At 44.3% G+C, this 27,653-nt stretch overlaps 1 protein-coding gene across 4 annotated transcripts in view; it reads left to right on the top strand.

Moving 5' to 3' along the window:
* Positions 1-1,738: 1,738 nt before the first annotated feature.
* LOC147635070 (uncharacterized) overlaps positions 1,739-27,653 on the top strand; it is a 47,382-nt gene continuing 21,467 nt past the window's right edge. For all 4 annotated transcript variants that reach the window (XR_015266830.1, XR_015266831.1, XR_015266832.1 and 1 more), the window contains exons 1-4: positions 1,739-1,929; positions 2,527-3,205; positions 3,347-3,449; positions 3,542-3,607. Coding sequence is in view for 1 of the 4 variants with exons in the window: in XM_086804347.1 (XP_086660473.1) it covers positions 2,608-3,205; positions 3,347-3,449; positions 3,542-3,607 (767 nt within the window). In the remaining 3 variants the exon portion in view is untranslated. The remainder of the gene's footprint in view (positions 1,930-2,526; positions 3,206-3,346; positions 3,450-3,541; positions 3,608-27,653) is intronic.

Here is a 27,653-nt window from a genome sequence, read left to right as displayed (position 1 = left end):
ATCTTGCTTGGTTGTAGGATGCATGCTCGTGGTGTTCGGATAGAATGTCTTGAGTGTACATGCTTGATAGCTTAAGTGTGCATGAGTAAAGAAGAGAGTGCTTCAAGCTTACTAGCATAAGTATAGAAGCCAATGCTTTAAGCTTTCTAGCTTAATCATTCTCTTTTATAAGGATTTCTTAGTAGAGAGAGAGAGAGTAGAGGAAGGACTCAAACAAGAGGGATTTGGCCTCTCCAATAGGGACTTTCACAATCCAAGACAAAGAGGTCTAATCACTAACACTATGGTTCCTTGCTAAAAAGAAAGAAGTTTCTTGACATGAACATGTTGCAATAGAGAGCAGGTTCCTTTCGATATTTGATACATAGAGGATATCTACTAATAACTTCTTTTGACACAAAAAGAGATAGTACTTGTGCCTTTTGCTAGAAATTTGGCATCACCGATTGCTACCAAGATGATGGACTTCCCTAGTGGTTGTAGGGAACTATACTAGTCCTCATGTCTCGGGACACTCCATTTGTGTAGATGATCCACGAAACATTGGGTGCTGTAGAATGCTATGCCTTTACCCAAATTTCTTCAATTGCTATAAAGAGATTCAATTCTACTTCCAGCACTATTACTTGACTCCTTCTTTGACGGCTTCAAAATACCATTCTTCTCATCTAGTGTTGTAGAATGCTATACCTTTGCACATACTTCTTTAACTGCCACAGAGAGCTCCAATTCTACTTCAACACTATTACTCGACTCCTTCTTTGATGGCTTCAAAATACCATTCTTCTCATTTGCCTCCCATTGCCTTGCATGCTTTTTTCTACATATGGCAGCTTGTCGCAATAGAAGCATTTCACCATGCTTTCTACATATGGCCGAGCTTGTCGAAATAGAAGCATTTCACCATCTTTTTCTTTTCTTTCAAGAAGAAGAGGGGTTACCGGAGTCCTTCCTCTTACCTTTCGTTGTGCTAGCAAAGAAAGCATAATCACCACCATCCCTACTCTTTTGGCGCATCTCCTTTGAGCATGGTGCTAAACTCTTGAAAGCTAGAGGAGGATCTTCACGTGCGTGTTCAATGAGGTGAGCAAGCTATCGTACTTCTAGGGCAAGATCCTAATGCACCTACGTGTGTCAAATCTTCACTTGACTTGCTGACCCAATCACCACCATGATCTCGCAGATCCTTGATCCGCGTCATAAATTACTTGGCTGCTTCTTCATCAAAAAGCTTCTCTTACGCTAACTAATTCTCAAGGTTTTGTATGCTTGTCAGGTTTGTCGTTTTATACTGGTTTTGTATAATCACCCAAGCCTTTGCCATGATAGTTGTGTATGGTGAATTAGAGTCATCATATCAGTGATGCTAGTTTGACGATGATCCGCGTTCCTCTTCCTCTGCACCATAACAATAGTGGGATTTGCACTAGATCATATCATTGATGCTAGTGACAATGGCATACAGAGTATCTGCATTTCTTTCTCTCAATGCCAAAGCAAGAGCGGGGTTTGCCTGGGTCCTGCTGACTTGGATGATCTGACTTCACATTAGCTGTTTCCCACAACTCGTAAGACCAGAGCGTGTAGTTAGTTCGATTGAACCTACCACATCACCCGATTCGAACCATGTTAAGACTACATCAGAGACTGCTGCGTCAGCCCTGCTCAAAAAGTGATACTTTCACAACCTCGAGAGTCGGAAAGGTTAAATTTCGTAAATCCTCCTACAAGAAGCACGGCGCCGTGCGGGCTGGAGGAAGCGCTTTTGTGCACCATCTTCACGGTCCAAGCCAACGAGATCAACAAAACAGTGCCAGGAGGTGGGAGGCCAAGCAAGGAGACTTAACACGCACAAACACACAAAGCTGAAGGCTTCTGCATTCCAGCAAGCCAGGTCTCAGAGAAGCGTCTTCTGCGCAAATATCTGAGGTACTTGCTGTGTATGGTCTTCATCTACTTGCATTGAAAACCGGGAAAAAAACTTGCACTGCAAGCAAGCATTTCAGGGTTGGAAGATAGGGTTGGGTGAAGCCTTCTAGGGTTGGAAGAGTTGAACCCTCGAAAGCTTTACACGCTTGCATCGCAACCCCAGCAAGTCTCCTCTGCTAAATTTTAACCCAAAAAATGAGCACCTGCTTGGATTGCAACCCTAGAAAGCTCCATCCGCCTGCATTGAGACCCTGCATTCCTGCATAGTTTTTTTGCCCGTATCTTAACCCTCTAGAGCTTCTTCTGCTTGCATTGCAACCCTACGCAGTTTTTTTTGCTTGCTTCTCAATCAAGAATGCTTCATCTGCCCGCATCACAACTCTAGACACAGAGACTACTTGCGTTCGTACCCTAAAAAGATTTTTCTGCATAACACAGAAAAGAAGCTGGAAATTTGCCTTGTACTTTGGAAGTATTCGTCCTCTGTCTGAACTATTGACACTTTTTGCATATCAGCTTGCTTCACCTTCCTCTGCTGGAGTTTCACTGGAAAGGTGAAAACTCAGAGGTGCGACTTATGCTTGAATCTTCTTGCAGATTTCCATCTTCTGTTATCCGAACCATTGACTAGATGCGGCTTTGTCTCCCTCTACATCACATGCTTTCAACATCGGAAAGATGAAGGCTACTGTTGTATACTTGCTTGTTTCCCTCAGTTTCATAGCTCTTGTCCTCTTCTCCAACCAGCCTCACCGTTTGAAGTCCAAAGTGCACCGCAATCTGCATCCAGGACGCCGCCTCATTGTGCGTAAACTGCACGTTTCTGAGGATTCCAAGCATGAGAATGTGGCTTTTGATCCAATTGTGGCAGTCTTGGAACGCAAGCGGGAGGACCGAACCTGGGAGAGGGAGCATTTTCAACAGCAGTACAAGCAATGGTCTCAAGGCTCGGATGAAGCAAATGCCCATGATGCTGCCCTCCACCCGGAGTCTCAGCCTGAACCAGAAGACTGGGATTATCATGATCCCGAGGAGTTCTTAAATGATGAGGATCAATTCAACGTTTCTTCCCGCATTGTCACTCTGTTCCCCTTGATTGACAACCACCCACTGGATGGAACTATTAGCCTGGCTGAACTGCAGGATTGGCATCTCCAGGCAGCCTTAACCGAAGCTGAACATCGTACAGCCCGGGAGATGGAGAAGTATGACAAAAATCATGATGGCATGGTCAGCTTCTCTGAGTATTTACCTCAAGCATCCTCAGAAAACTCAAGTATGTGGTATTGCTAGTGTTAACTCAAAGACAAAATTTGGAACAGTCTTGTTTCAAGTTAGTTCCACCATAAACATAGGTCTTTAAGTTGCAGTCTGAAGCTTGAGTCGATTGACCTGTTTGCTTGTGTGACGTTCAAAGCAAATGATACCATGGAACATGGTGGAGTGGGTTGGTGGAAGGAGCAATTTGATGCTGCAGATGAGAATGGAGATGCCCTTCTTAATGCCACAGAATTTAACAAGTAGGCTAGCAACATTGAGAAACATTTTTTTTGTCCATGTCTATAATCAACTTGTATTCACAGGGTAAGTTTTTTTGGTGTTCAATTGGCAGCTTTTTGCATCCACAAGACAGTCACAACGAGAAGTTGCATCTATGGTTACGGAGGCAAGAAATCAAGTAAGCCTGACTAAAACTTCAGCTTGCCTTTACTTTCTAGATTGAGTGTATTGGAGAATTGAAAAAGAAGTTGTGGTTTTCTGGCACCCTGAACTAGCAAAAACTTGTCTGATTGCTTGGTCCTTTCAATCAAGTCTAGTTTGACTGCAGAGGAGTTGATTGATTGTCACATGGAAGCTCCGTGTGTCTATTTTCAGCCCTAAGCAACTGAATAGGAACCATGAATGCAAATAACCAACAAAAACAGAGATAAGAGAGAGAGAGATAGCTGTATTTTCAGTATATTCATATGCTACCAAAAGTTGTATATATTCTATACAAATCTGTGGCCTTTGGCCTTCCCAAAAGGGTAACCTAATGCCTACCTATGACCTGCCCCAAAAGGGAGTAGATCAATTACAATGAACACAAGCCTTGCCTTTTATAGGCTTTTTGAAGCTTTATTCAACTATTCGACTGCTGGTCGGCCAGTTCCATGGACATGAAATATTATATATGTTGTCGACTAGAAGTATGTCACCATCCCTTGCCTGGCCGACAAGGTCCTTGTCCACAGATAAGCCTAGGCTCACATGCCTGTTACAGCTGCTAATGCTGAAATCGTAATGTTTATTTGCTAGTACATGGAAATCAGCCACGTCCATGTGTGCACATGACATCCCCTCCTACTAAACTTGATGATGAGATTCCAACCTTTGACCTTTGATGACTGTCATCATCCCTTTGTCTCCTCCCGGACTCCCAAATTTGTCATCCTTCCTTTGTGGCAACCTTTTCACTGAAAACCTTGCCATGTTTCTAACTCCACTCTAGATCTGGTGTTGAGACCTATGCATCTGTTCCACTTTGTCCCCTTGCCTTCATGCCTTGTCCTTCAACACTTCAATGGTGTTCTTCTTGAGGTTGAACATGGCATCCTTGCTCCACCCCCTTTGGGACCATTTTCTCGAAAGCCTTCCTTGGTATGCCCCAAATGGCATTCGACTCTTAGAGCTGCCATTCGCTTGGGTTTTGCTGACAATGACCAGCCCCATGGGATTTCTACCCTAGCTGTGTTACTCTCCTTGGACTTGTGCACCTTCTTGGGACACTTTCAATAGTTAGCCTTGCTGAGCGTGATGCTCTGATACCTATGTCACATGTGTCAAAACTTGATAGGCATCATACACACACACACGCACGCACAGAGAAAGCTGGAAGGGAGCCTCTTGGGTTGACTTATGTCTTATCTAAAAACTATGTGAAGAAAACCCAACTGTGCCTTATATACTCTGGCACTGAACACACACACATCTTATCTATGTGGGTAGCGGTATGCTACATGTCCTGCTTATTCATCACACACATGTGCTCCATCTATCTGTGTTAAGCTAGCGCATAAAGTCTGGCGTCCTAATCACCATATATCTCAACACTCCCCCCTCAAGCTCAAGTCACGAGAAGGACGAGTGCTTGAGCTTGCCTCACTCAAGCTGTGTACTCCCATGTATGATCGGAAGTACTCTTAACTTGTCCTTTGGCAGTGCTTTTGTAAATACATCTGCAACTTGCTCCTTAGTTGGCTCGTACTTCAAGTCGATCTCTCCACTGAGAACTTTCTCCCATATGAAATGATGGTGAACCTCTGTGTTTGGTGCGAGCATGAAAGGCTGGATTATTAGCAAGCATGATACTGCTAATGTTATTACACATAAGAGGTACTGCATCAACAACCTCATACCCAACCTGTGCCGAGAGCATATAGATCCGCACCGCCTCACACGTGGCTATCGCTGCCCCTCTGTACTCAGCCTCTGTAGAAGATAAGGCCACTGTCGGTTGCTTCTTGGATGACCAAGTAATAGCTGTAGATCCCAGGCTGAATACATACCTAGAAGTAGATCTCCTATCATTCGCATTGCCTGCCCAATCGGCATCCGTATACACGTATAAAGTAGGCTCAGAATCAGCCACATAATGCAAACCATAGTTGAGCGTATGCTTCACATAACGCAGGATCTGTCTAACAGCATCCAAATGAGGCTTCTTGGGTGCCTGCATAAACTGACTGACTACACCAACTGCATAATTGAGATCAGGGCGAGTAATGGTGAGATAGATAAGGCTACCCACCATTGTCCGTAACATGTTGACATCCTCAAATCTCTGCACCCATATCTGCTGTCAACTTGGCATTTTGATCAAAAGGTGTATGGATAGGCTTACAACCCAACATACCATACTTTGTAAGCATGTTTGAGGCATACTGGTGCTGAAGCATCCATGTGTCATGACCATCTTTCATAACCTCTATGCCAAGAAAATACCGTAACTCCCCAAGATCTTTCATCTCAAACACATTATGTAATCTCTGCTTCACTTGAGCAATCACCTGCTCACTCCTACTAGTCAATATCAAATCATCCACATACAAGATGAGTAGCACCCTATGACCATCTTGTACCAAGGCAAATAAGGATGAATCCGCTGGGCATGTCTAAAATCCTATATCCTGCAAGAATGTGGTTATTGCGACCATGCCAAGCTCTAGGTGCTTGTTTAAGACCATAGATTGCCTTATGTAATTGACATACCAGATTTGGATTCTGTGTATCCTCATAACTTGGCGGTTGCTGCATATACACTTCCTCTGTTAACTCTCCATTGAGGAATGCATTTTTTACATCCATCTGATGCAACTTCCATTTATTAGCGGTAGCCAAAGCAACCATAGTGCGTATAGTAGCCATCTTAGCAACCGGGCTGAAAGTCTCATCGTAATCAACACCATACTGCTGTGCATAGCCTTTTGCCACTAGCCTGGCCTTGTACCTGCTCACACTTCCATCGGAATTGTACTTTATCTTGTAAAGCCATTTGCAATGATGGCTCGAATTTGCTGATGGTGAGGGAGTCGTGGACGCGATCCTCGTGGTCGTGGGCGTCTCGCTTTACAGATGGCAGTGGCTCTGTCCAGGGTGACTCCTCTGGAGGGTGGTCTGCCAGGTAGGCCTGTAGATGGGGGAGTAGAGGCTGGTGGGGTTACAGTGCTGGCTCTGAAAAAATATGTGAGGGCTCTTTGTCTAGGCGGCTCTAGTCCCACTGCCCTTCTGTCCCTCAATAGGCTCTCTCTGTGGCGCCTAAGCTCAAGTATGAAGAGCCCTAAGCACCTTTGGTCCTCAAAGTCCATGATCCGACGCAAAGGTCCAAAGCCTTCACAAAACAGGTAGTGGTACCTCCCTCGGATCTCATAGTAGATAGTACAATGACATATATAGTGTTCCTCCGACTCCACCTCGTGATGGCAAAGCTGGCATATGTGGTCCTCTAGTGATATATCCTCATATCGACCTGTCTCTATCCTCAGCCGGTGTGAAGAGGTGCGAATCTGTCCAATAGCACTCCGAATACCATGTGAGAGGTGTGTGTCCATGTAAGCATGGCGCATAATAAGAGGTGTGTAGAAAATGACTGGTAGTGTGCTATTTTCGTGCCCAACGGCTGCGGGGGCTTGACCCATGTCCTCTCTGTATCTAGTCTCACAATGTCCATCCTGATCACCCGATTCAGCTCTGAACGGCTGAGATCTAAGAACGGGCAGTCCAGGCTGTAAGCAAAAAGGCGGGAGTGCATCAATACTCATGCCATGCAAGGCCAGCCATGTGCGCATCTGGGCATACCAACACTGGGTGTCTCCCTCATCTGCAAGCTGTTTGGAGGAAGTGAGTGCTAGGCGAGGGTATTTCTGCTGAGGGAGCTCCCATATTCTATGGAGAAAAGTAACTGCATGGCACAAAGCCTCAGTAACCACTGGGGCAGCCCCCATGTCTGCCTTGATGATCTCATGTGGTACAGATGACTTGCTCTGAATCATGCGTGCAATCATCATCACTAATGGCCTCTCTATATGCTGCCATCCATCGTAATAGTCTCTCTCTGGTCTGTCCTGTCCTGCCAATGGCTCCCTCCTCTTATGGAAAAGACTAGGCCCCCATATCTCTGCTCCATAGAGAAGTGTCAATGTAACTAGAGTGTCAAATAGCCATAGTTTCGTGCGTGGCTCCTGAAATTGTATGTCTGTGCACTGTCTCTCAAGTGCCCCCAAAGCTGCAAATCCTCGTGCTAGTCTAGCCTCTGCTGCCTCCCTCATAGAAAACCGCGGCCCTCTGAAGGTCATCCCCAGGTACACATAGGATCGGACATACTCAACTGGCTCTCCTCTAAACGTAAACTACGTCTGTGTTCTAGTCACCCATGCTTTAGTCACCCATGCTTGTGTGGTATTAAATGTCATAACCTTGGTTTTACTAAGGTTCACTGTGAGATCTTTGTCCACACAAAAAGACTGCAATGCTTCCAAGTGTCTCTGTAGTCCCTGAGGAGTGTCTGAGATAAGCACAATGTCATCTGCATATAGTAGGATGGGTATCAACACCCTAGCTAGGCTCGTCGCCCCTGGGCCACCCAATCTATCCACATAGTCTGAGACCTCATCAATGTATAGCCCAAAGAGCGTGGGTGAAAGCAGGCAGCCCTGCTTCACCCCAATAGTACTGTTCACTGCATCCGACAAGCCCCCTGGGGCATGTACTTTGCCTATCATCACTGACTCATACAAAGTGTATACTCCCCACTGCATCTCCTCAGGGACACCAATATCCTGTAGTCTCCTCATAAGCCTGGCACGTGGTACCGTATCAAATGCTTTGCGGAAGTCCACAAAACAACAATATATCCTCTGTCATCGTGCTCGTCCCTCCTTCATAAGAGCTCTGAGGGTGAGTATATGATCCAGTGTGGTGTATCCCCTCCTAAAACCAGCCTGTCTAGTTGCTCTATGTCCTTGCCTCTTTGCCCATCGGCTCATCTCATGCTCCAAGATGGATCCGTGTACCTTAGCCAGATAATGGCCAATCATGATCGTACAATAGGTACTGGGGATCATGGGATCCCCGCTCTTAAGCAACGGCACAATAGTGTTATCTGTCCAACTAGCTGGGAAACCTTCACACGTAGCTCTATTAAACATGTGTGCAAGGATCGGGGCCAGAATATCCCGTGCATATGAGAAATGTTCAGCTGCTAGACCTTCATGATCTTGCGCCCTCCCTATGTGTAGTCTATCAATCGCATCTAGCACCATCCGCAAAGTGAAGAAAACGCAATGATCCGGTCGAGGTGATGGTGGCGCGGAATGGGAGGCTGTCGAGGTACATCATATAGGGACATCGTATACTCGTGCCAAGTCTTAGGTGCCGTGATCGGAGGTGGCTGCCTCTCCTGGAACATTTTTCAAGCCCTCTTACTGTCCTGACTCAAGAATAATTGGTACAACTTTGCCTCGAGCTTTGCCAGGTAATCCCGCTTCTTCTTTTTTGCACAAAGCGTCGGAAGAGCGTCTTGGCCTGTCTGTGTATACGTGCCCCAAGGGTGACATCTCTTTGTAGTTGAGCTCGGGTCTCTCGGCATTCATCATCATACCAGCTATTCTGCGGAATAGTACTGCTCAAGGGCTTAGAGGCAGCTATAGTATATGGGAAAGCATATGCTGCCGAGGTATGTAGTACCTCTGTAAAGCCTCTCGTAAGCTTCTCTAAAGGGCTATTTGGGTCAAGAGTGAAAAGGCCATCGTAGACTGCACTGCAATAAACTCCAGCAGTCTCTCGTGTAAAATGGTATCTAGGGTGGCGAGAGAGAGGTAATGGCGATAACCATCTTTGGTTTGTGCATACCACTGTGAAGCATAAGTATGCATGATCTGCCGCCATCCCAATCGGCCTGTCAGAAATATAGAAACTCTGGATATCTGGCATCAAAGTAGGGGATCCCATCTTGCAGTACACTGTACGAGCGCCCTTCTTGTTATTCCAGCATGTAAAACATATCCTGTAATGTCCTTTGTATGCCCACTTCATCCGCTTCAAGCTCTCTATATAAAGGCTCCTTTGTGTCATAAAGTGTTGATTGCTCATTGCTTACACTTGGTTTTTTCTTCATTGCAAAAAACGAGGTGTACGCAACAGGGCAAGGCAACATTTGGTTGCAAAATTTAGGGAAAATTTGGAGGATTCTTCAATTTGATGCAAAATTGCGAAAAATTGAACATGTTGTTTTGCTTAGAATTTGGGGGTTTTTCAAATTGAGGTCAAAATCACTCAATTAAGTCTCTTTCAGTTGCAGAAATTTGGGGCTTTTGTGAAAATCAAGCAATAAAACGCACATTGAAGCAATTGCAGTGCATAAAAAGTGGGGCTTTTCAGTTTGGAGCATGTAATAGGGGATTACAGTGGTGATTTGTCACATGTGTATACACATTGAGTGTAATTGGACAATTTGGTGCAGGTTCATACTTGCTTGAAGTTGCAGGCAAAAATTTGCACAGGACATGTGGTTGCCTGGCAGTGCACATTGGTGCTTGGTTTGCTTGCAGGTGTATTTTGTCTACATGGCTCAAAATGCTACAGATGTATTTGGTGTGTTCACCCAGGAGAACAAGTTTGATGGATCAAACTACTCCCTCTAGAGTTTCGTGATCCGTAATTTGCTGGTAGACAAAGGGATTTGGGGCATCGTGTGTGGTGACGACACACGTCCCCTTACCATACAGCCAACAATGCCTCAAAGGGGAGGTGCTCAAAGAGCTCCTGAAGTAGAACTTGCTCCCACATAAGAGCAGAAGAGATGGGACTCCAAGGATGCACAGGCTATGTCCTTGATAGCCCTTTCAGTGAAAAGGTCTATTATTCCACACATTCGGTCTTGCAAGACATCGAAGCTTGCATGGGACACATTGGAAGCAATCCATGTCAAATCATCTCACCAAAGTGAAAGATTTGCAGGAACAATTGCTCAACATGATGAGGATATCCTAGATAGACAGCTGGTCACCAACACTCTTCATTCTTTACCACCTTCCTATTTGGGCTTTCACACCTCTCTCAATCTCTCTATGAGAGGAGGTGCTGATCCCGTCACTTTTGAAGAGCCGGTGGGTTTAATCTTGCAGAAAGAGCAAACAAGAGCAAACCTATCTAGCAACCATGGTGGAGACAGAGCATTTACAGCCAAGGATAAGGGTAAAGCAAAGAGCTTTAAGCATGGGGGACAACAGTCTAGTAAGGCTGGTCATGGGTGGACAGCCCTCTTATGGTGGTGAAAAGTTTGACAAGGGGATGCAAACAAGCCTAAAAAGAAGGGCAAATGTCACTACTGCCATAAGCCTGGCCACTACATCAATGAATGTAGAAAGTGGATTGCCAAAGAGAAGAAGAAAGATGCAGGCAATGCAGTAGCAGACTCCTTTGATGACAAAGCAGAGCAATCGGCTATTGTAATTTAGGAAGAGTACACTTTTTTGGTCACATGCACTAGTGACACACCAAGTGCTTCAGTCAATGATATGTCTTGCATTGCATCTGCAACAACACATGTATGTGAGGGGTGTATTTTGGGAAAGATGCATCTCAAACCATTCCCCAAAGATGGAGCTGTTAGAGCTGAAAGTAAATTACAGCTCATACATAGTGATGTATGTGGTCCAATGCGGACACCGTCCATAGGGGGGTATCTTTATTTCGTCACATTCATTGATGACTACACCAGGTTTGCTTGGGTTTACCCCTTGAAAGCGAAAGGAGAGGTGTTTACATGCTTTCGACACTTTGTAGCAATGGCTGAAAATATGTGTGGATGTAAAGTCCAAACACTCCGCTCAGATAGAGGTGGAGAATACATGTCAAATGCATTCAAGGATTATATGCTTCAAAAGGGCATCAAACACTAATGTACTGTGCCTTATACACCACAACAGACTGGTGTAGTTGAGAGGAAAAATAGCTCTCATGGAGATGGCAAGATGCATGGTGAAAGCACAAAAGTTGTCTCACAATTTTTGGATGGAAGCTATAATGTGTGCAACTCACGTGCTGAATAGGTGTCCAACAAAAGTTTTGAAAACCATAACCATTTGAGGCTTGGTATAGCCGAAAGCCAAAAGTGGATTATATGCGTACATTTGGGTGTTTGGCATATGCACATGTGCCAGAACAACTCCGAACAAAGCTAGATGATAAGGCAATAACATGTATTTTTGTGGGTTACAACAATGAGAGCAAAGGATACCGTCTTTATAATCCAGCAACACGCTAGATTTTTGTCAGTAGAGATGGGGTATTTGCTGAAAATTCAGTTCAGCCCATGTACAGCTTGTATGAAAGTAATGATACATGCATACAGGACATGTTTAATGGGCTGTTACCCATGCAATTAGGGGGGATTCAGATCAGCCAGCCCCTACACAAGAATATCCTCATGTAGAACATGTGGAACAGCCAGCAGCTCAGCCCCCTTCTATGGATACCACTGTGCGCATTAGGCCATGGTTCACCCTCACGAGCCTCTCCACCACAATGAACATGTAGGCAAAGCGGGTTTTGGATGGCTTCAAGAGCTCTAGATCAGAATTGGCTCTATACATGCTCAGCACTTTCGGCCTTTTGGTGACAAAGTTCACCATACTAGAGGCTACAGAAAAAATGTTCCTTACCCAATCCAGCTTTCCCACATCTTCTATCATCAAATCAAGGCTATGTGCAGCACAAGGTGTCCATACAATCTTGGGAAACTCTTCTTCAAGCATCCTTCCCATGGAAACACAATTCGACGCATTGTCTGTTATCACCTGCACAATGTTGTCTGGGCCAATCTCCTGTATAGCCTGGCGTATATGCCTGAAGATGAACTCCCCTGTCACCACTGTCCCCTCCACATAGGCATCAATGGCATGAATAAACATAGTGCCTTTGCATGAGGAGACCAGAATGTTATAAACACTCCTCTTCTTCACATCTGACCAGCCATCACACATCAAAGCATACCCATACTTTACCCAAGTAGCCTTAAGAGGCTCCATCTCTGTCTCAACTGCTAGCTTCTCTCTCCGAAGCTCTGTAGTACATAAGGCCTCATATGAGGGACCATCCCCCACACAACCTATGTGTGAGATTGCTCTAATTGTTGTCCTCCATCGAGGAGTCCGCAAAATATTGAAGGACAATGCACACTGCACAAAAAGCTTGGTTATCTCCCTTGTTGCCTCCTTCATGGCAGCCTTTTGAAACCCTGCCTTTACATGCCCTTTCTTCAACAAAGGTAAAGCTGTCCTCTTTGCCTGAGGTTGTGAACTAGAGCTACCCCCAACATTAAAAGTCCCATGATATTGACTTTGCATGTCACCTACTGTAGAATCTTGCTCTTCCACAGTCATGGTAGCCTCTCTTAAATGCTCAGGATCCACGATCTCCTCAATAGGAAGGCCTACTTCCTTAGCCTTCCAAGCCTTAACACTAGTTCGTCCAAGGACAGAAAAACGTCCTGAAAGTGAGTCCAATTCATTGATTTAATTTGAAACCCTCTCAATCCCAATTCCCAACTCTAATGGCTCAGAGACATGCTCTAAGATGCAAAAAAAAATCTCAATTTTTGTTTCCCTAAAAATTTCATCATTAGCTTTACCCACTTGTAAAAAGTTTAAAATGGATTATTAAACTTTTAATATCCTGCTCTGCAAAAGCTATCCATAGCGTATGAAGTCGTGGCCGGCTGTTCGAGCGTGAAAGTACTGTAGCGATTGAAGTGGCGACGATGTGATCGTGCTGAACGTAGGCTCTCTACGTTCACGAACAGCCAGTGTCGAAAAAGTTCACGAACACATTTTTTGCATTGCATAGCTCTGTTGCGCTTCCACTGTGTGCCATTGCAGGTCAGCAAAAACGCAAAGATATGGCAAGTTTGTGCGTCTCTGCTGTGCCTAATGCTCCTCCCCCCTCATCTACACTACAAGGAGAGCCTAGCCATGAATTTTGCAGAGGTTTAGAGGGCCGAGAACTCGTGTATCCAGCCCTCGAATTCGGGGTACAATGGGCACAACAAGCTCACCCTCAGGATTGGATGCATAAGAAGTATAAGGGTAAGATTTGCAGGTACAATGCACGAAAGCACCTATTCAAATGTATTTTTGATGGAGATGCCAATGCATACTTCCTCACATGGCAAGGCATACGAGATGTTTTGATAGAAGAATCAGACAGCTGCAATGATTGCTCGCATGATAGAGCCATATTTGATGATTGCAACACCTCTTTAGCAGACTATTTGGACGCCCAAAAGAGGCTAAAGAGAGATGCAATGATGCAAAACAGTTTGCCAGTATCTGATGCAATTCTTGATGTGGATGCTGATGATATGCAACATGTAATATGGATGTGATGGTGGGTTTGCAATCTATGCGTGACAGGTTGTTGGAAGATGTAGACAGAAATGCAGTGAACATTGATAACTCAGTTATGCATAGTCTTTGTCCTGAGGCTATAGTATATGCTGATATGCCAACAAATGACATGCGAAATTCCCAAATCATCTCGCAAAAGCGAGGGAGACCACCAAAGAAGGTGATCCTTGGACGAGGTAGGCCACGACGACATGAGGATGGCACACACAGTCAAGAAGCTGATGCGTCAAGGAGCAAGAAAACTCCTAGAAGAGCAAAGAAGAATGAGAATACTAGTGTGAGAGGTCGGCCACCTCGTCAAGACTCAATGCAAGAGGATTCAGGTGATGAACATGCGTCAGTTGGTGAGGGTGATGTTGTGGAAGATGAGCTACTTGAGGCTGAAGGTCCGGTTTTGCATGAAAGTGATGATGCAAGTGAGGTGGCTATACGTTTTCCCTCTTGGGTAAGTGGCAATGGCCTTCATGAAGAGCCTGCCAGCACATTCAAGCCCTTGCCAAGATGGTTGGATAATGCAGGACCAGATTTGGGACAAATACCTCGCGAGTTCACAGAAATTCAGTTATTTTTGTCTCTCTTCCCGCTTGATTTGGTAGATATGATTGTGGATGAGACTAATCGCTATGCAAATAGATGGGTACCTCTTGATAGACACTCGTTCTTACGCTTTTTAGGCGTTTCTCTTGGCATGGCTTTGCAATTTATGCCTGACAAGACGTACTATTGGCGAGGAGATAGATGTGGGGTCATGAGATATCCTGACTATGCTGAGAAGATGGGCCAAACTGAATACCAACAGATTAAACGCTTTTTGCATATACGTGATAATGCGCAAAGACCTCTTACAAGAGGCATAAAGGAGTACAAGTTGTGGCAAATACTACCTCTGGAGGAAAGACTGAATGCAACTTTTCAATTGCATTATAATTGTGGAAAGCATGTAACCATTGATGAGAGGATCATTCCCTCAAAATGTAAACTAAATCCTTGCCGAGTTTACAATCCCAAAAAGCCGCACAAATTTGGGATTCAATTGTGGAATCTATGTGATTCTGTGACCGGTTATAATTACTCTTTTCGTATATATGATAAGCTTCCTTGTCCTGAGCTATCATTGCATGTTGTATCGTTACTTGCCAAGGATTTAAAGCCAAAGGGGCACCATGTATTCTTTGATAGATGGTTCAACTCCGTAAAACTTTTGATGCATTTGTCAAATGAGGGATATGGTGCAACAGGAACATACATATCTAATCGAAAGCATTTCCCTGGCAAGGACATGTTGAATATTGAGCGCATGGAAAGAGGAACTTCAAAGTTTGCATACTGTCGTGACCATGGCTTGTTGGCATGTAGTTGGATGGATAAGAAGCCTATTTTGTTTGCATCAAATGTATATGGTATGCATGAAGGAGAGGTCCAAAGACAAATTGGTAATGGACGAAAAGTTGTAGTTCCATGTCCAGAGATTGCTGTCCAATACAATAAGTTCAAGGCAGGTTGTGATGTGTTTGATAGCATGGAGTTGGGATCTAGATATTGTATGGAAATGAGTATCCATGGGTGGAAATGGTGGCATGCCTTGTTTTGGGGTCTTCTAGATTCTGTATTTGTGAATGCTTACATAATCTGGAGAAGCTTGCATGGCAAGAAGGACACTAATCGCTTCAAGTTTATGTTGAGACTCCAAGAACAGTTGGTTGATAATCATTTTGGTGGGATGCTATCATGTAGATCACACATATACACCGAGGGCCCTATGGGTGGTCACATGTTGGTGAGGTTGAGCTCCCAATCAAGTAAGTTCTGTGTCGTATGCGCTGATGAGCGTAAGAGGTTGACACGTGAGGGAAAACCTGTCAAAGGAAGCAAGCCATCAAGGACAGTATGGGGTTGTGGAAAATGCAAGAAGTTTTTATGCATAGATCCATGCTTCTATAAGTACCATTCCATGGCAGGATACGAGCGGATTGGTACTAGTGCAAAGAGGATTGTGAGATTTGCAAATCGTCCTGTACTGACATAAGTTGGGTAAGAAGTGAACTAGAAATGCATGCTTTTACTCAACATTCATCATCTCCATGCTTTCTCACATGGAGCTAGTTATCTATACATGGCATCTTATTGCCTATTGCATGGCCGAGTATCTTCCATGCCATGTACTCTCGTTTCCATTTATTGTGCTTATATCACCATTTCCACCTTGCTGTTTTAGCTATGCATCCATAACTTCATGCAATTTTATATTTGCTAAGATGATTTTTGCTTTGAAAAATGACTTTGCACCATAGATCCTTAGGTGTGAAATGAGGAATTTAAATTTAGTTTGGATATGTTTGATTTTGTTTTTCCTCTCATAATGATGCAAGAAAAGAAAATAAGCATGTCTTTTCATACCATAGTGTCTTGTTGTGCTAATTTGACAAATGAAAAATCTTTCAATCTCATGCATAACAGTTTTTCTTCCTAGCTAGTGTTATCCTTGACAAGCCCTATGAAGGAAATTTTCATTGGACAATTCTATGAATCATGGTATTTTTTGGTTTTAGGCTTAAAAAGGACGCTGTAGCGTCCTGTTTTGGTACCAAACTACTGTTAAGGATTTCATAAATGTGCCTTGGTACGCCTTACAAGGTCCCACCCCATGGCCCTTTGTATGTGTGAAGTGTGCCTTCAACCGTGTAATGCTGCCATGATGCACTACTGCACAAAAATTGCACCTCCATTTTCTCGAGCCTGAGCCTACATACTTGCTCTCCCATGTGACATTGCTCCACAAGGGATCTTGTGCGCGAGGCATCTTGCAAAGTTGCAAGCAGCAAGAGAAATACCCTGTAACCTGATGCCTGCATAGGTTGTGGTAAAATCCCCATTTTAATTATGGGAAAAAAAGCTTGATATAGGCTACAGGCACAGTAGGCTAGAGCAGCCTATATTATGTATAGTTAATAGTATACTGTATAGAAACATAAAACACAATAGTATAGATTCTAGAAACATAAAACACCTAGGCAGCTAAGCTTACCTTGAGACTTGGCACTGGGTAGCAAGCTTGGAGTTTGGACAGCAGTCGTGACTCGTGAGTCACGGTGGGTGGTGGATAGGTCATAGGCTACAGCACTCGGTTGGGTGAAGGTGAACACGTTACACACAACAGTCGGCCATAACACTGCAGTAGTCAGCCACAGGCTCCTCAGCGGCCGGCCACGAATGGACAGGTCATAGCAGTCCTCGGGACTCGGCCAGCAATCGTGAACAGGGCGGACATGTCACAGTAGTCGGGAGTCTCCAAGCAGTCGGGTCACGGGTGGAGTCGTGGACAACAGTCTTTAGTCAGCGCAGGCGGTGGCAGCGAGAGTCGACGCCGAAACGTGTGCGGCTATGTGAAAGTACACGAAGTACATGTCGGGCGGGCGAATATGTGATAAGACCTTTTTTTTGATAGATAAAAAACGTGTTTCAAAGAATGAAACTTTTGTGAAACGTTTTAGTCCATTTCAAATGGATTGAAACGAGTTTCGTTGCTACTGTGCTTACCTTGTCGATTGTGGACATAACACTTCAACACATCAAAGGCCAACTGGTTGTAGATTTCTGTTTGGCCATCAGTTTGTGGGTGAAAAGCATTGAAAAAACTCAATTTAGTACCAAAGTTATCAAACAATGCCCTCCAGAAATGAGTGGTGAACTTGGCATCTCGGTCTGACACTATGGTCGTAGGGATCTTGCCAATCGGGTACCAATGCCGAATGAACAAATGGGCAACGTCTTCGGCGGTCACATTGCTCCTGCATGGAATAAGCATAATAAATTTGCTAAATCTATCAACAATAGTTAAGCACTAAGTATTATGCTTATCCGGATTGGGAGGTAGATTTGTGACAAAGTCCATCGATATATCTTTGTAAAGGTCCTTCGGGAATGGGTAAAGGCCGTAACAACCCTAGCTTCTTCCCACGAGGAGCTTTCACTTTCTGACAAATGTCACAATGTTGCACATGAGTGACACATCGCGCCTCATTCTTCGCCAATAATATTGCCTTTCTAGCTTCTCTAAAGTTGATTCATGCCCCGGTGACCACCAGTGATAGCGTCATGGAGAAGAGCTTCCCTGAACGACTCATGACACAAAGTCGGCCTTTGTAGAAAAGCCAACCCTCGCGTATCAAAAAGTGGCATGGTCTTGTGGCATCCAATTGCTCCCACTGTGTACCGAATTCGTCGGAATCCGCGTACATGTGCTTCATGTCTTCTAGTCCGTACCAACAAGGTCGAGTCTAGTGGTGTGAATCAATGTCACTATTCCCTTCCTACTCAAAGCATCGGCCATTGGGTTGGCCTTTCCTTGAAGGTACTCAAGCATACCACCAAATTGCTAGAAGATTTGGCTCCAGCGGTGCTGATGGTCACTCCACTGTGCACTTGGCATTGTCTGAATCCAATGTAGTGCTTGATGGTCAGTGCGAATCTCAAATTCACGGCCATGAAGGAAATGCTTCCAATGTTTCAAGGGTTAAATAACTACTAGGAGTTCTCGATCGTAGATCAAGCATTTCTTTTCGGTGGACAGTAACTCACGAGACTTGTAAGCTACTGGAAGGCCATTCTGTTGTAACACACCTCCAATCGCGATGTTACTCGCATCAGTGATTACTTGGAACGGCTTGTCCCACGAGGCAAGCGCTAGACAAGGCGCTTCCGACAAAGCCACCTTAAGGTTTTGTAATACCTCCAACGCTGGTGGAGTTATTCGGATCCATTGCCTTCTAGTATTGACATACTTTAGCAGATCGGTGAGATCCGTCGAGAGGTGAGAGAATCTGTCTATGTGGGTGGAGTATGCCTGGCATATACCCACAAAGGATCTAATGTCATATGTGGTATTTCCCAATTGACAATCTCGGCCACCTTGGCCGGATCAAGTCGGATGTCCTTAGCACTGATAAGGTAGTGAACCTCAAACAAATAAAATTCCAACTTCTTTTCATTGACGTAGAGCTCGTTGCTTTCCATTAACTTCAAGACTTTCTCCACATCAATTTGATGCTGCTCAACTGTAGTTGAAAATACTAGTATGTTATCCAAAAATATGAACATACACTGTCCAATCAAGTCCCTAAAAACTTGCATCAACATGCGGTTGAATGTGGTTGGGGCTTTCTAGCAACTTCAAGGCTTTCTTCACATCAATGTCATGCTACTCAACCATAGCTGAAAACACCAGTATGTCATCCAAAAATATGAACACGCATAGTCCAATAAAGTCCCTGAAAACCCGCATCATCATGCGGTTGAATGTGGTTGGGGCGTTCGTCAAGCCAAAAGGCATGACCACAAATTCATAATGAGTCCATTCCGTACGGAAGGCTGTCCTGGGGATGTCCCCATCAACAATCTTGACCTTGTGGTACCCACTCCTCAAGTCTAGTTTCGAGAACACCTTGGGCCCCATAGTTGCCAAGCGTTTCATGAAATGTGTCAGAAACATTTCAAAAACGTTTCATTCATTTCCTAGAAGTTTCAAAAACGTTTCATACAAACAGGGGGTACAGGCTCCAAAATTTATATACAAGTTTATAATATGATAAAAACATGTTACCTTCCCTGCAAAACAATATTAAACATGCATCATTAAAACATGTTTACAAGCTAAAACTAAAGAATCTGGGCAGTGGGTGACCCAGTTACAATGGGCACCCAATTGAGTCACTGATCAATTGGCATAAATAAACTGGCAATATCAAGAATCAATATCTGGATTCCATCATGAATAATGGCAACTACTCAATAATGGCACTCAAAATGATCACAAAAAGTTTGAATCCTGAGTTGATACAAAAAAATTAAACTGAAGTTTGAAATACACAAAGCAAAGCATGCTGATAGATGCAATCATGCATGACAAATAGTAAACTAGAGGAGCTTGATAGCCCCAAAGACTAGAGTCCTTAATCTGGAGTCTGGGCACTCAATCCTCAACATCCTTGATGTCCTCATCAGAAGTCTTCTCCGTAGACTCAACGTCACTCTCAGAAGAGGACGATGCTGCCTCAGTTGCCGCATTCGTCTCGACTGCTGCACGTTGCTACCATTGTCAGTGACCAATTGCACTATGTTTTGTGGGCCTATCTCCATGATAGCTTCGTGGAGGTCTGACCATATAAACTCTCTTGTCACCACTATCCCAGGCATAGATGCATCAATGGCATGCAAAAACATAGTGCCCTTGCAAGAGGACACCAAAATATTGTACACATTCCTCTTGCGTATATCTGACCACCCATCACATAACAATGTGCAACCATACTTGCTTCAAGTGGCTTTTAATGGCTCCATCTCCACCTCCACTGCTTGTTACTCTCTTTTGAGCTCTTTAGTGCGCAAGGTCTCATAGGAGGGTCCCTCCCACTCACATCCAATGTGGCTGATTGTCCTCATGGCCTTTTTCCATTGTGGTGTGCGCACAATGTGAAAAGACAAAGCGCATTGGATGAAAAGCCTAGTGAGTTTCCTAGTTGCATCTTTAATTGCCTGCTTTTGCATACTTGCTCTTTTTAGAGAGGCTTTGGGTGCTACGGGCAAAGGGGTTCGTGTTGCTGTGGGTGTCACCATTTGGCCATCCAAATGGTTCACTCTTGCTTTCACACTATGTACATATTGGATTGGTGTCCATGGCTTATGGAATATGCCTATGCAGGTGATTGACACGTGTCATGCTGTATAGTTGGATATGATATTCCGCTGGGACTTGATGTTATCATGCCCGGAATATCTGGAGGACTTGGCTTTCCGCTGGGACTTGTGCCTTTGTGTACATGCCCGGAAACGCCTGGAGGATTGGCTTTCCACTGGGTCTGGTATTCCGTATACTTGCCTGGAAACGCCTGGTCTTATATGGTTTCATGAACGGAAATTGCTCATGCCAATGCTGCATTGCATAGCATCTTTATGTGCTTGCGTGCAAATGAAATTGCATGCTGTTTTCATGCTGCATGACCTATGTGTAGTTCCGGGCTAGGGGACGCCCGTCCGTGAACCGTGCGTGTGAAACTGTCTGCTGACATGGTTGTGTGGCATGTGAACAGGTGGTAAGTATTACCCAATCTAGGCTCAAATAGCCCTTAGGACTTAGCCAATATTTATAAGTGAGTGCGTTCCCACTTCATTAAAGTTTGGGTGTCCAAAAGTCACTTATAAATTATGACCGCTTCCAAGTTCACACTCACTGAAGTCCCGAGGCGGACAAGACTCAATGTCCAGGACCTGATCCTCCCTTTTTACTCATAAATGGGCATCTCCCCATGTCCCTTCACCTGATTGGACCCCAATTCACTTACTTATTAAGAGAAATTCGTGTTTTCTCTTCATGAGGATTTTTGGAGGCTGAAAACTCTCTGGTAAGCTAATTGGACAATGTGTTGTCATTACTTACTCAGTAGAAGGGCAGGACTCCTTGTTTAGCCGCCCTGTATAGTATTTCTCTTGTCCTATGTGCTCTTGAAGATGTTGCTACCTTGCTTGGTAGAACATAGAGCCAATGGTAGAGAATATGGGCACTGAAGTCGGGCCGGGCATCAAGGCAGCTCCTTGGTGATCTACATCGACATACCATTGTTTTCTAAATGCTGAATTTCATATGCATTGGCATGGAGGATTTGGCAATGGATGCCCGTGAAGCTATGTATTGAATTTCTCCAATAGTAATACAATTTACTCAAGGGAGGGGTCGGCCGTTCCGGCTCATTGTGTGTCTCTTGTCAAATTCAGCAATTTTACTTCTTGTATTTGAGCAAGTGTCCTTCAAATCTTAGTGTATTTAAGTGTATTGATTAGCATTGTGTTCAACCAAGTTACATTGGTATCAGAGCATACGGTTCTCTTTCACTTCTATCGTGAGAGACGATCACCGTGAACACTAGCTATCTCTACACTTAGAACATTATGGACAGCCATACAATGAATGTTGGAGATGCTAATACAAGAGGCAGGGACAATGAAATGCATGCCTCCAATGCTTTACAGGATGAGCAAACTCATGTGGTGCACAATAGGGAACGTGAATATGTGGGACAGCCGTCTCGTGGCAAAGAGAAGATGCAAGAAGAAGAGTCGATAGTCTTGAGGGCTGAACTTACTCGTATGCAGGCTCTTCTCCAAGCACAACAAGAAGAATTGAATCTCTATCGCCGCGAGGATCCATTGGTACATGACAGTTTGAAGACCAAGAAAGCTGAATCTTATATGGATCATGCAATGGCAATGATTGCTCAAGAGTTGCACATGCAACCAAGGGATGCAGCACGTGCATACTTGGCTCGTACCGAGGATGCCTATGCAGAAAGGGCAACCATCCCACATGTCTTGGAATCCCCACAAGTGCCCGAACAAGAAGTTATGTCTAAGAGGATGAATCTCCATGCTATGGGAGAGGAACAATCAGTGACTTCACGCCATGCAGGAATATCTCATGTAGCCCGTGAAGGATACAATGTTTATGGCAATGGTCAAAATGTATGTCAAATGCCATTGCCGGCTGAAAATGTACATGCACAACACATGCAACATGGGCTGCAATTTTCTGTTGGTGCAGGTATTCCGCGTATCTCTCATGCCACTCATGCCTTCGAGTGTGCTCGTGAGGGAGAAGCTATGGCTGAAAATGTATCAATGCATGTTGAGGGGCCAACCATGCCTCATGCTTACAGGGCACATGTATCTATGTCTTATGCATCACCTTTTGGTCCAAAAATGATGCCAATTACAGGGACTGTCCCAATGGACAAACATGGGGGAAAACATGTTGAGATGCACACACATGCATCAAAGTCTCGTGACTTCAAAGCCGGAGACAAATCTGTGAAGTTTGACACATATCATGGAGAATATGATGCATCAAAGGCACTTGCTTTTATTGCCCAGTTTGATATTGCTTTCAGTGATGAGGATTTCACTCAGAAATCCATGATCCGGCATGTAAGCATGTTCATGAAAGGCACTGCTGCCCATTGGTGGCTCACGGAGAAGCTCTCACCGAATCCTATTAGATCATGGAAAGAGTTCAAGGAGAGGTTCTATGCTCAATTCTTGCCTCCCAATGCATTGAATGAGATAACAATGAAGTGGGATTGGGTAAAGCAAAATGAGGGGGAATCGGTAAATGCATATGTACAAAAGTTTTGGAAAGTGCTTTTGGAGGTGTCTCCATTTATGCATGTCACCGAGGCGGAAAGGAAGAGAAGGTTTCAATCGGGATTGCAACCCATGTACAAAGCGGGATTACAAATGTATCCTGGTCATACCTTACACCAATTAATCGCAGCCGCCACCGCCACCGCCACCGCCACCGAGCAATTGGAACTCAAATTGAGTCGATCCAATAAGGCTAAACCCTCATTTCAAGGCAAAGAGAGGGCTGTCCAAAACCTGCAAAATGATGCACAGCCACCTAAAAGGGACCAAAACCAAGCCAAATTAGGTCCAAAAGCTGAAAATAAGTTTGCTAATAAGCGCCCTTATAAGCCGGCAAACTTTGGTCTTAGTGCTGAGAAGAAGGAGCAATATATGCGTGAAGGCAAATGCTTTACTTGTGGCAGCACTGAGCACATGGCAAGAGCATGCCCAAATAAGAAGAACAAAGCTGAAAATGCTAATGTACCGAAGCCTAATGTGCATATGGTTCCGGATGTGCAGGGCAACACTTCACATGATAGCAAAGATAGGGTTGTATGTAAAGCTTGGGGACAGCTCAAAGATCAACCTGCTTTGTTCATGTTTGATGATTGTGCATCGGAGAATTTCATATCCACTCAGATGGCAGCTGCTTTGGGTATTGAAGTGGAGGACATGGATCCTCAAATTGAAGCAGGGGCTGCCTTTGTTGGTAGAGAAGTGCAGGTCATGCCTATTTTTGGCAAGTTGCGCATACACATTCAAGGCTATGTGGATCATGAGGATTTTCTTGTGGCGTCTTTGAATGGCTGTGATGTATTGCTTGGAAAGCCTTGGCATACACGTATTGATCCGTCCAAGGCTTACAAGACTAACAGGATCACCTTCATACATAAAGGCCGAGAACATGTAATTGATGCTGGTGAAGAGGGTGATACCATTCCCCTTGTATCTCATGTACAAATTAAGAAAGTAATGAAAAAGAGTATTTTTGCGTACTTGATTTTTGTACGAGATCCTATTGAGAAAACTAATGTACATGTAAACACTCTTTGTAATGATAGGCTGAAATTTTTGCAAGAGCACAATGATTGTTTTGCTGATGAGTTACCAAATGAGTTACCACCTGTACGACCGGAAGATCATCGCATCGATCTTGTGCCGGGTAGCTCACCACCTAATAGGCCAGCCTATCGTGTAAGTGCATCCCAAAAAGAGGAGATCATGAAGCAAGTGAATGAGCTTCTTGAGAAGGGTTTGGTTCAGCCAAGCTCTTCTCCATATTGTTCACCCGTCCTCTTGGTTCAAAAGAAGGATGGATCCTTTCGTATGTGTGTGGATTATAGAGCTTTGAATAAGCTTACCATCAAGAATCGGTTTCCAATTCCACGCATAGACGACATCCTTGACAAGTTGGATGGATCGGCATGCTTTAGCCGAATTGATCTCAAGAGTGGATATCATCAAGTGCGTGTAGTGCCTGAGGATGTACACAAAATTGCTTTCAGGACAGCATTTGGGCTTTATGAGTATCTTGTTATGCCTTTTGGTCTTACAAATGCCCCGGCTACATTCAATAGAATGATGGATCGCATATTCCGTGGGTACAGGAAATTTACAGGTGTCTTCTTTGATGACATCCTAGTCTTCTCGAAGACCGAAGAAGAGCATAAAGCTCATTTGGCTATTGTTTTTGAAGAGCTCCATAAGCATAAACTCTTCATAAATTCAAAGAAGAGTGAGTTCTTCTTGTCAGAGATACATTATCTTGGGCATATTGTGTCCAAAGATGGAGTGCGGATGGATCCTGCAAAGATTGATGCAATTCGGAATTGGCCCGAATTGAGTTCGGTGCATGAGATCCGTAGTTTTCTTGGATTATGCTCTTACTACCGCAGGTTCATTCGGCACTTTGCATGGATTGCTTCTCCTTTACATGATTTGACAAAGAAGAAGGCCGTGTTCAAATGGACTAATGTAGAGAGAGATGCATTCCTCAAATTGAAAGATGCAACTACTCATGGTCCAGTGTTGATCGTTCCGGATTTGCAAAAGCCTTTTTGTGTGGAATGTGATGCATCTGGAAATTGCATAGGGGCTGTCCTTAATCAAGAGGGACATGCCGTGGCTTATGAGAGTCGTAGATTGCATGATGCAGAGCTATCTCTCGGCATTTATGAGAAAGAGCTCTTGGCTGTAATTCATGCACTTACTATATGGAAACATTACCTTCTTGGGGCTGATTTCACTGTGAAGACAGATCACCAGAGTTTGAGATATTTTCTTACTCAAACTAAATTGTCAGAGAAGCATATGAGGACGGCCAATTTCCTCTCTATGTTTCATTTTCAGATCTTGCACACCCCGGGAAAGAAGAATGTAGTGGCCGATGCATTGTCACGAAAGCCGTATGTAGCAGCTATCTCGGTTGCCTCTCATGGGGACTTGTCTACCATGCGTGATTTGTATCATACGGATGCTGATTTTGCCACTGTTTGGGCTGATTTGATGGCTGGTCATGCACATGCCTCATATGTGATCAAAGAGGGTTATCTCATGAAAGATAATTGCCTATGTGTGGTGTTTGACATGAGGCAAAAGGTTTTGGATGAGTGCCATGCTCCTCCATATGCTGGTCATAGAGGCATAATGCCTACTACGCACATGATTGAGCGGTATTTCTTTTGGCCAGGTATGCGGAAGGACACAGAGACACATGTACGTGCATGTATCACTTGTCAAAAGGTCAAATTTGATAGGCAAAAGGCACCAGGTTTGCTTCAGCCATTGCCTATTCCCACGCAGCCATGGGAAAGTATTACAATGGATTTCATTATGGACTTGCCACGTACCCAACAGGGTAATGATGCAATTTGGACAATTGTGGACAGGTTTAGCAAGCAAGCTCATTTCTTGCCGGTCAAAAAGACCATCAAAGCTGAGCATATGGTTAAAATATATCTTGCACAAGTGTTCAAACATCATGGAATGCCGAAGTCCATTGTGGGGGATAGAGATCCCAGGACTACAAGTCTCTTTTGGCGGGCCTTATTTGATAATATGGGTACCAAATTGGACTTCTCATCAGCTTATCACCCTCAAACGGATGGGCAAAGTGAGGCTGCAAATTCAGCCGTGTTGGATCTCTTGAAATGTTATGTGGCGGATCAGAAGTCTTCTTGGGAGAAGTACTTACCGCTTGTGGAATTTGCATACAACAACACGGTGCATGCATCTACGGGAAAGGCCCTGTTTGAGATTGTTTATGGTAAGGTGGTTTTGCCACCCATCCTTCGCACAAAGGATGAGATATTTGCAGCTGATGAGTATGTAAGAGACTTGGATATTGCTTTTGCTCAGGTGCGGACAGCCATTGCAAGGTCACAAGACAAGTATAAAAAGGCTGCCGACAAGCATAGAAGGCAATTGGATGTTAAAGAGAATGATTGGGTATTGCTGAAATTTGAGAAAGCAAGACTTGCAAAGAGGCCTGGCAAAGAGGGTGCATATCCTAAGCTTGCAACTAGGTACTATGGACCTTTTTGAGTGATCGAGAAGATCAATGAAGTGGCTTTCAGATTGGCATTACCTAGTCATTGGCACATACACAATGCTTTTCATGTGAGTCTCCTTCGTAAGTATGTAGGGCCGGAGCCCAATGAAATGGTCATTGAGGATCCACCAGAAGTGGATGAGCTTGAGGAGATCTTGTAGCCAGAGCAGATTGTGTATCACAAGGAACGCAAGCTTGCTGCAGGCAAAGTTGTGAGGCGTTACCTTGTGAAGTTTAAGAACTATCTTCCCATTGATGCTAAATGGGTAGATGAAGAGTTCTTCAAAGATTGCCCGCATGTGCTTTAGACATATTTGGATGCATTTCAGTTGCGGACAACTGTTTAGAAGCGGGGGGGAATGTCACCATTTGGCCACCCAAATGGTTCACTCTTGCTTTCACACTATGTACATATTGGATTGGTGTCCATGGCTTATGGAATATGCCTATGCAGGTGATTGACACGTGTCATGCTGTATAGTTGGATATGATATTCCGCTGGGACTTGATGTTATCATGCCCGGAATATCTGGAGGACTTGGCTTTCCGCTGGGACTTATGTCTTTGTGTACATGCCCGGAAACGCCTGGAGGATTGGCTTTCCACTGGGTCTGGTATTGCGTATACTTGCCTGGAAACGCCTGGTCTTATATGGTTTCATGAACGGAAATTGCTCATGCCAATGCTGCATTGCATAGCATCTTTATGTGCTTGCCTGCAAATGAAGTTGCATGCTGTTTTCATGCCTGCATGACCTATGTGTAGTTCCGGGCTAGGGGACGCCCGCCCGTGAACCGTGCGTGTGAAACTGTCTGCTGACATGGTTGTGTGGCATGTGAACAGGTGGTAAGTATTACCCAATCTAGGCTCAAATAGCCCTTAGGACTTAGCCAATATTTATAAGTGAGTGCGTTCCCACTTCATTAAAGTTTGGGCGTCCAAAAGTCACTTATAAATTATGACCGCTTCCAAGTTCACACTCACTGAAGTCCCGAGGCGGACAAGACTCAATGTCCAGGACCTGATCCTCCCTTTTTACTCATAAATGGGCATCTCCC

The sequence above is a fragment of the Cibotium barometz genome, chromosome 10, assembly GCF_041138505.1.
Source record: "Cibotium barometz isolate CiBa-2024 chromosome 10, ASM4113850v1, whole genome shotgun sequence".
NCBI lineage: Eukaryota > Viridiplantae > Streptophyta > Polypodiopsida > Cyatheales > Cibotiaceae > Cibotium > Cibotium barometz.
Note: the sequence above shows the minus strand (reverse complement) of the source record. Positions and strands in the feature narration are given on the sequence as shown.